This window comes from Berghia stephanieae, chromosome 14 (assembly GCF_034508935.2).
Source record: "Berghia stephanieae isolate SIO BIC M18660-M18661 chromosome 14, UCSD_Bste_1.3, whole genome shotgun sequence".
Taxonomy (NCBI): domain Eukaryota; kingdom Metazoa; phylum Mollusca; class Gastropoda; order Nudibranchia; family Aeolidiidae; genus Berghia; species Berghia stephanieae.
Genome location: NC_088373.1, coordinates 15,401,761 through 15,411,967, shown reverse-complemented (window position 1 = coordinate 15,411,967; position 10,207 = coordinate 15,401,761). Strand labels below are relative to the sequence as shown.

The 10,207-nt window shown below is 35.9% G+C and overlaps 1 protein-coding gene across 1 annotated transcript in view; it reads left to right on the top strand.

Annotated features, from left to right (window-relative positions):
• Window positions 1-10,207, top strand: part of LOC144959597 (uncharacterized) — a 35,931-nt gene continuing 25,724 nt past the window's right edge. The window contains exons 1-3 of the mRNA XM_078892222.1: window positions 1-126; window positions 5,379-5,586; window positions 7,349-7,512. Coding sequence (XP_078748348.1) covers window positions 5,533-5,586; window positions 7,349-7,512 — 218 coding nt within the window. The 5' untranslated portion in view covers window positions 1-126; window positions 5,379-5,532. The remainder of the gene's footprint in view (window positions 127-5,378; window positions 5,587-7,348; window positions 7,513-10,207) is intronic.

Genomic DNA, 10,207 nt, shown 5'->3' with positions numbered 1-10,207 from the left:
ATTTATACAGCCGTGACGTCACCGAACCTTGCAAAACAAATCGCCGGTTTCGTGTTTATTTCATCCATCTTCAAAGGATAGATTAATTAAAATAATAGTCTTTTTAGACTATTGGAACATCACAAAGTGAGTATTTTAGTACTGTTTCAATTAGTATTGTATGCGTTAAATTGGTTAGCAGTGTGTTATTCGACTTTTTTGACGTTTCAATGGGTATTTTCCGACGTTGACGGTGGGCTCAGACGTTTAGAATATGGCAAGGTTATGATGCCTAGACAATCACCATGGTGCTGCTCCAATCTAGAAATGGCTGCCAATCTTTCTTATGGGAATTTTGACGCAAATTTGATATTAACTGAGCAGCAGCCGGGCTTTGTGCGGGCCAGGGTCAATATATGAGCATCGCTGCCGCAGCAATATACCGCGGTAAGCTTTGGGCTATCGGCTATGAGTGTGGGGCAACGAATAGAAAGGCCTTGTGTTGGTATCCAAGACCAATGCGATTGGATATCGTTACTTCTCTGAGAAGAAATGTTTAGTTTTGGTAAACCAGATATTGATATTATTACACGAAATAATGAACAATATTGCTGTATGGAGCGCTACACAACGGACGTGAGGAACACATGGAACTTATGTGTAGATATGACAGATATGAAGGAAGCAAGGAAGGTTTTCTATATATGTACATGATAAGTAACACAACGATGCCAACCAATTTTCGCATCTCACATTTGCTTCGGAATATTTTCACTGTGATATTTGAAATAATATTTAGTTTTTGTTTGGGAAACCTTCCGAAATGTCCTCATGCTAAGGGACACAACCTAAATATTCCCTCAACTAACCCTTAGAAAAAAATAAAATCTAGTACCTTTAACTAACCCTAAAAGGAAAAACAAACACCGAAGCACCTTTACTAAGACCTATAACTAACCCTAATAGAAGAAAAAAATTCTCCGGACTCGAGCTAACCCTCATAGAAAAAAATAACTTAGGACGGGTTTACACTACCTTTTAAATAACCACGAAGTCGGTATTTGGTTCAAACAAACTTTATTATAAACCAATGACCATCATATCTGGAATGGTGAAACAAAAGGAAAGTAACTAAGGCATTATACTCTACCTTTCAATACTTCAAAAAATAAAATAGCGGCGGATAATCAACATAATGGTCCAAATAAGGAAATTTTAAACTTTCACTAATCTATCAAGGTTTGTTGTAGATTTTTTTAACCGTTACTATAAATTACAGTGAATGACAAAATCAGTCGGATTGTGAAAAGGTTTGAAGATATTGCTAAGTTCGATTAGAAGTCAATTTTTACAAAAAAATTAGTTCTTTTCATAAATGATTAAATCAATCCTTTATGTACATCTTCGGGAAATATCAAAGCTTAATTTCACTTCTAAATATTTTTTACAGCTAGTCAAGTTGAAAAAGTATGAAATTGGAGAAAAGTTGCTGGCTACCTTTCCTATACATCTGACCATAACTACATGAAAAATCACCCGATTTACTTCAAATAAAGATTAAAATGCTCTGGGTGTATATTCTTTCCGAAAATGAAAGAAAAATGCAAATCCAAAATTTTCAGCTACCGACTGATTATGTCATGCACTGACACATATATTTACAAAAGATCCACGGTGAAAATACTAATTGAAAGAGATGCTAGACCGAAGAGCTTTCGGAAGGCCTCCCAAATTTACTCTATGGCCTATTTGGAGAAAATCTCTCTACCCGTGTGGTCTAGTGGTATGACACTCGCTTTCGGATCGGAAGGTTCTGGGTTCGAGCCTCGCTCGACGCATAGTTGAGTCCTTGGAAAAGACTCTTTACTCACATTCTCTCACCGTACTCAGGTGTAAAACGAGTACCTGGCCGTTAACAGCGTTGTCTTTTTCCGAAAAATTGTAATATCGCCTAACAGGCGTCATGTCTCGTCCTACATGTTAAATGTTGCTGTTGACCAGGGACCCCTTGTAAAGCGCTTTGAGCACGTTAAGTGGATATTGCGCTATATAAAAGCTCAATATATATAAAAATATACCCGACTTTTGCAAGTTTGCGTCTGATAACCGACCGCAATTAATTATGGTCCTGTTTTAACATGGATGCAATTGACAATAGCTTACTTTGGTTTGAGAGTATTTTCATGACAACAACGAGACTATAACAATTTGGATTATCAGACCTGCAAATAAGAACACGTCGTCTCTACCCAGTCCTCTGGTGAAGGTCTTGAATGGAAGGCATCCCTGTCAAAGCATGAGTTGTTTTCTTTTTTTTTTTTTCTCAGCTCATGGCTGTGTCAGATCATTGTCAATTTTTAAATGATGACAATTTTAAAAGGAAATAATTAATTATCAACATTTGTTGACACGTAAAAGCTTAAGGAGTTTACCCTTGCATTAGTGAACGCTCCCGAAATTAAATTAAATCCTCTCCTTACCAACTATGGGAAAATCGTCACATTCGTTACGATACAACCAACATTTTTCTTATTCAACTTTCTCTTATAGAATTTAAAGAAAATAAAAAGTGTGTAATAGACCATGTCTTGCTAAAGAAATTATTTATGGCAAGACCTCACTGGTATTGTGTTTGAGTGATAAAAAAATATATTTTTGTGTTCGTTGGGTGTGAAGTTTTTGGGAAAATCCTGAAATGGCTGGTAAGGAGAGAGTTAAACAATATGTATTTTTTCACCATCAATTGATTCAATACCAGAGTCTTGTCAGGCCAACCAGTGTCTCTGGTGACTTTTGCGTTGATTATGAGAGGCCTTCCGAAAGCTTCTACATCCCCAGTATTCTTTTTATATATATATAAATGTAATGTTTTAGTAGGGGGTTTGGGATGGGGGAGACTTCTTTTTTTTTAAAGTTTCCCCCCTCCCAAACCCCCTACTAGAACTTTATATTTTTAAAAAGAATACTGGGGATGAAGGAGCTTTCGGAAGGCCTCTCTTGATTATTTTTATTGTGGTCTTTAAGAAAGATGATAGATAGTTTGGTTCTTTTCATAAACAATCCAGAATCAAAGAAAAGTGTTTTGTTTCCTTTTTTCTTTTTTGTCTTTGCATATGGCAGGTGCAAAGGTCAATTCGGAAGACCGTCACGTGACTACCGGATGAACGGTTCTTGGTCCGCCCGGATATATTATTATTATGCATGAACTAAATGGCGATCCAAACTGGTGCCCGAATTGGCTTGGGTCATCCTGGACACAGAAATATTCTATTATTAAGTGGCTGTACTAACATCCCAGTAATCAATTTAAAATCGAGACAAACTCCGCGCAGTATTATATCCGGGTGACTGAGATGTTGTAAATTGCTTTCATGGTGAATAAATAACCACGAAGTCGGTATTTGGTTCATGCAAACTTTATTATAAACCAAGACCATCATATCTGGAATGGTGAAACAAAAGGAAAGTAATAAGTATAACTGGAATCAATGGTGAAACAAAAGGAAAGTAATTAAGAGTAACTGGAACTAATGGCATAATACTCAAGTGAACAATCTGAAACTTAAAAAATGTTATAAAATAAAAAAAAATCCTTCATTCATCCCACAGGGGAAATTTGTCTTTAGGGTCTATTCCAAGGGAAGACTGGAATAACCCAAGCGTTAGCCGCAGTGCAGGGCCGCAACTTGAGCCAGGGCGAGGTGACATGCTAAAGGCCACATAGCGCAGCGGCGGGTGGGTGATCGAACTCAGTACCTTTCGGGTACGAAGCAAAGACCGTACCGCTGAGCCACGATGCCCCCAGTTTCACTAAAGACAGTAGTCGTACTTTATTTTACAGATAAAAAGGGAAAATCCCAAACTAATGATTCAGTTGTACTTATAATTACCTTTTTCAAAAAAATTCCATACATTTTTCCGTCTTAACTCTCTCCTTACCAGCCATTTTCAGGATTTTCCCCAAAACTTCACACCCAAGTAACACAAAAATATTTTTTTTTTCACATCACTCAAACTGGATAGCAGTAAGTTCTTACGATAAATAATTTCGTTAGCCAAACATGCTCTCCAACACACTGTTCATTTTCTTTAAATTCTATGATGTACAAAAGAAATTTGAATACAAAAATGGTTGTATCGTAACAAATGTGACGATTTTCCTATAGTTGGTAAGGAGAAGGTTGAACTAACTATTTGTCACCTGATTCAAAATGATATCTGACCCATCGTCTCAAAACGGTATTATGTCGGAACGAACCATATGCTTAAAAGTTGAATTAAATGTTAAACTGGTCAAAAATATAAATTGTTGGCATTAGCACCCTAGAATATGGTATCCATTCTCCTCAATAAAACATACAAACTCAACACAAGTCTAATATCTGGTTATAAATTCAATTTTCAACATCTTAACCATCCCGATTTAGTACCGTTTTGAGGCGAAGGGTCATATATAATACCGTTTTTAGATGATGGGATAAATTTCATCTATTACAATATTATCCTATTTCTGGATATACAATTCAAAGTGTGGAAACAAGATGTGGTCTTGTGGCATAACACTCAGACGGTCCAAGGTTCGAGTCCCGTTCTGAGCAGGGGCAGAGTTAAGTCCTCCTTGGGAAAGGATATTTACTAACATACTCTCACAGTAAAATGACTTCATGGCCGTTAACAGCATTATCTCTGTCGGATAAAAATGGTATTATCGTCATGTCTCTATTATTATTATTATTATTATTATTATTATTATTATTATTATTATTATATTATTATTATTATTATTATTATTATTTTATTTTATTATTATTATTATTAATATTATTATTATTATCATTATTATTATTATTATTATTTATTATTATTATTATTATTATTATTAATTATTATTATTATTATTATTATTATTATTATTATTATTATTATTATTATTATTATTATTATTACTATAATTATTATATTATTATTATTATTATTATTATTATTATTATTATTATTATTATTATTATTATTATTATTATTATCATTATTATTATTATCATTATTATTATTATTATTTATTATTATTATTATATATTATATTATTATTATTATTATTATCATTATTATTATTATTATTATTATTATTATTATTATATCATCATATTATTATTATTATTATTATTATTATTATTATTATTATTATTATTATTATTATTATTATTATTATTATTATTATTATTATTATTATTATTATTATTATTATTATTATTATCAAGACTTGCTGATATCTGTGGACCCCTGCCTTGTAAAGAGCTTTGAGCACGTTTAATGGACATTTCTCTATACATATTATTATTATTATAAATACTCACGTTTATATGAACAAATACTATCATCACACAATCCCATCCCTACAGCTACAGTGGAACCATCTGGCAGATTAACCCATCTTTCATGTTTGTCAACATTTAATAATGTTGCATAAGAAACACGAGGAAGATTGATTGAACCAACGAATACCAACGACAGATTTATTTTCGTAACTGAAGATCGATATAGTCACAACCAAAAATGTCGAGTTTACCTTTTGGACTGATTTTGATGGTCCTATGTTTAGTCAGTTTGGTGAGTATAGATAGAATGAATTTGACGTCACTCGGGTCTTTGTTATTGATTTGTTTTTTGTTTTTTTTTTTTTGTTTTTTGTTTTTTTTTTTGTTTTTTGCAATCCGCGTTTATGAGTAATTCTCACTAAACTGTATTAAACAGATGATAAAAGTTCATGGCTACTCGTAGTTTTGTGTGTTGATCCATTATACTTCCGGATGGCAATGTTGTGAGCCTCTTAGTCAAGTGCGTACTATCATACTATTGACTAGCGGGCAATCGGGGAGGGGGGGGGAGGGAGGGAGGAAGGAAGGATGGCCTAATTGGATTCAATTGTCTGATGTCACATCGCCCAGCAATGGCGACTATCTTGGTTCTAAACAAAGAAAATCGGTACTTTTTACTCTTCATGCTGGCTAGAACTTTTCATAAGTCTTGTGATCAGAATGTGTAAAAGTCAAAACATGATCAGATTTGTAAAGGGTTTTTTTCCTCTGGATGCGCTTTTATGCTCGTCGGAGAAATAATATTTCATAAGGGCGTCCGCCATTGTTCCGATAGTTTAGAGACAGTTACTAAGACACCATGCGTCATTACGAGGGAAGTGACGTTACGACTATTGAAGCGTATTTGGGGAGGGGGGTTAGGAAGGTAGGAAGGAATGATGGGCTAATTGTCGGGTCGTTTGTTCCTCTTTATCTTTGCCCACACACAAGAAACAAAAAAGGCTCAATTTTGTACAGATTCTGGCATCCTTTTCCATTAGCGAGACAGTCGGTGTGAGCCTATGTCTATTTTATGTTTCGTGTTTGTTTCTGGCATTCCTTTATATTCTTGTTCATAGACACCATATGAGCGTCTCCTTTTTGTTGGTCGTTTACATGAGGCTTTGAGTGCCCGTAGGCCACTTAAACATATAAATTGCGGATGGGATTTCTCTCTCCCTCGCTCTCTCCTTCTCTCGCGCTCTCTCTCTCTCTTTTTCTCTCACTCTCTCTCTCTGTCTGTCTCTCTCTCTCTCTCGCTCTCTCTCTCTCTCATTCTTTCTCTTCCTCTTTTCCTCTCTCTCTCTCTCTCTCTCTCTCTCTCTCTCTCTCTCTCTCTCTCTCCCTCCATGTATATGTGTATTCGTGTATGTGTGTATGTGTTTGTATGTCTGTTTCTCTATCATGAATTAATCTGATCTATTATTTATTACAATTCCTGTTCTTCAGGAATTTCATTTCTTATTACACCTCATGTTCTTTCTCTCACCTACCCACCCACACCATCCCCTTTCCCCAAGCCTTTATCCACCTCCCAACAATTGTTTACTCTCTTTTGTCACAACCCCCCCCCCCCACTTCCCCACCTCCCAATCCCCACTTTATTTCTAAAATGATTGATTGAAGCCGATTATTTTTGGGTCCTGACCGAAAAAAAAATTGATCTGTTGTTGCATTCTGTTTGTTCGCCTAAAGCAGCAAATTAATTATAAATCTCTCTCTCTCTCTCTCTCTCTCTCTCTCTCTCTCTCTCTCTCTCTCTCTCTCTCTCTCTCTCTCTCTCTCTCTCTCTCCCTCCATATATCTATACATCTCTCCCAACTCTAATGTGTGTCTGTGTGTGTTTGTGTGTGTGTGTGTGAACGTTTTTTTCTGTTTCTTACAATTACCTTTCCATTTGTCACAAATACTATTTTGCCATCAAAACATTCTAAAGTTTTAATGATAGCCAAAAAATATAAATAAATAATTACTGAATTTACCTTAAAATCCTCTTTAAAATTTAATTTCCTCAGATATGGGGTATTGCATGCGCTGTTATCGGAGGCATCACTCGCTTCAACGTGGTCCAATATGTCAACCAATTTGTCAAGGACATAGATGTATCCGATACTTCCGGTGTTGGAGGTGGGATGATCACAGTCAAGAATTCCTTTGAGGAGGCAGATCTAGGAAGCGCGTGAGTTACAAGAGTGTTTTTTTTTTTATTATTTCACTTCTGGCTTTGTGCTCTAAACCCACATGTACACGTTGCGGCAAAGAAGAACCCGAATTCGCAGAGCATCTATCTAGTCGAGCTTTTGTATTGTGAGGAGGCTACTGAGCGGGTTTGCGACTGTACACAAATGTGTCAACGAATTCGCAGAGAGAGAGAGGGAATGTGGATACCCCTCAGAAGCGCATTATGGACGCGCCCCCGTTTCGAGCCGAAATATGTCCCGGCAACTCTTGTACGCAGCTTCCCTGACTACGGACAGAGATGCATATACGAGATGGAAGTCGGTTTGAACGAATTCAATCCCTCGTGGGAGCGGGGACATACACTCCTCTAAGCTTGGTGAGAAGTTGCCAGGATTTGATACCAGTAAGAGGAGACACTGGATGGCTGTGAATCGGCTTCGGTCGAGGAGCTGCCTAACAGCAAGTGCGTTTCATCAGTGGGGACTTTCCACCTGTCCTACATGTACCTGATGTGGGCAAGAACCCGAAACCGCAGAGCATCTAGTTGAACGGTGTGTTGTGACGATTCTACCGGGCAGGTTCGCGACGGTCCACGAATGCGGACCGGACATCGCTGATTGGGGCGATCGTCATAAAATAGTAGTGTGAGAACCATTAAAAGTTGCTGCCGCCTGGAACCTACCTATTGGCACGCTCACTTCATCAACGGGGGCTTGCCACCTTGTCCAATATGTTCCCCTTGTGGCCAAGAGCCCGAAACCGCAGAGCATCTAGTTCAACCATGCGTTGTGAGGAAACTTCAGGGTGGGTTCGCGACCGTACACGATTGCGGCGATGAGTTTGCGTCCTGGATAGGTCATCATAACATAGTAATGAAAGCACCATTATAGGCTGCTACCGCCTTGTTTGTTTTTGTTTTAGGTGTTTAACGGCGCTTTCAACAGGTCATTTATGCGCCCGTGCTGCCGCCTTGATAGAAAACCATAATATTAGAATCCGACAGATAGATCCTGCTGTGAGCGGAGAAAACTTGAGTTTTATCTGGAAAAAGGATATTTACTCACATTCTCTATCCCTGCTTGAATGCAAAAGCAGTTCTTGGCCTTTGTCACAAAATTTAAAATAATTATAATAGTGCCATATAAATCAGTGTTACAATTGGTTTTGAATCCATTTGAGCACATTTAGTTGATATGTACTAAATAAAGTCTCCAATTTTGGGAATTTTAAAGTTTGTTTTTCTTATTAGGTAATCAACAAGAAAAAATAATATAATGCTTTTAAAATGATCAAATACTTCATTTGGAACGTTTAGGGCTGACAAGCTTCCTTAGCCAACAAATAAAAATAGTCAAAACGCAATAATAGGGGTGGCCGAGGATGGATTTTTGGGGGAAATTCTGTCTACCTTGGATAAGCGTTTTGTATTTCCAATCATTGTGAAAAGGTTATAATATATTCCCCTTTTACTGAGAAGAATGAGTATAATTACCTAATCCGAAAATGGTTGGAATTTCGTGAATATGATCAATTAAAAAAAAAATATAAATGATGCTTCTCTTCCCACATTTCCCACTAGCACATATTTTCAATATTTGGATCGATTTGACATTTTTGTGATGTATAGCTTTTGTTGTGAGAATATTTTGGTAATTAGACTTAGATTTATAATTGAATCATTAGAGTTAGATTGGATAACTTAATCATTAATTAAAGTTAGATGGATAACATGATCATTGGAGTCAGATGGATAGAGTTAGATGAATAACTTGATCATTAAAGTTAGGTGGATAATTTGATCATTAGAGTTGGATGGATAGAGTTAGATGAATAACTTGATCATTAAAGTTAGGTGGATAATTTGATCATTAGAGTTGGATGGATAATTCGATCATTTGAGTTGGATGGATAATTCGATCATTAGAAGTAGATGGATAACTTGATCATAATAGTTAGATGGATTTCTTTTTTTTTCCGTTAATTTTCTTCTCGTCTTCTATCCTTTTTTTATATTTTTTTGGCTTTGTCTTGTCTTTTTTTCGTTTTTTGTTTTGTTTGTTGGTTGTTGTTGTTTAGTTTTGTTTTTTGTTTTTTGTTTTTTTTTTTTTTTTTGATGTCTTTGTAGTTTTGTTTTTTTTTTTTTTTTTTTTTTTTTTTTTTTTTTTTGGGGGGGGGGGGGGGGGTTTCGGTCATTTAGATAATAACATATCTACATCCATTCAGTTTAATAAAACATTTTTAAAAAGTAAGCCCTATTTCATATCATTTTTGACTATACATTCAATTTTTACCATCCACATCACCCCCTCCCTCCCCCCTACACACACACACACACACACACACACAAACACACACACCATGTGTACAGTTTAAAGACGGTGGGTAACATTTATGACATGTGATCAGAGGATCCAATCGGTATTGTGTTTTGATGACCAAGATTACAATTTGGTGTCATCAACATTTATCAATCATAATATTAATATTATATTATCATTACAATATAAAGTAAACGTTTTCTATGCCAATGGAGAAGACAATAGGATTCAATAGTCTGATGTCACGCCCGCCCAGCAACGAGCAACTTGTTTCTAAACAAAGAAAATGGCAACGTTTTATTTTTCATGCTGGCTAGAACTATTTCACATGTCATGTGATCAGAATGTATAAAAGCCAAAACGTAATCAGATTTA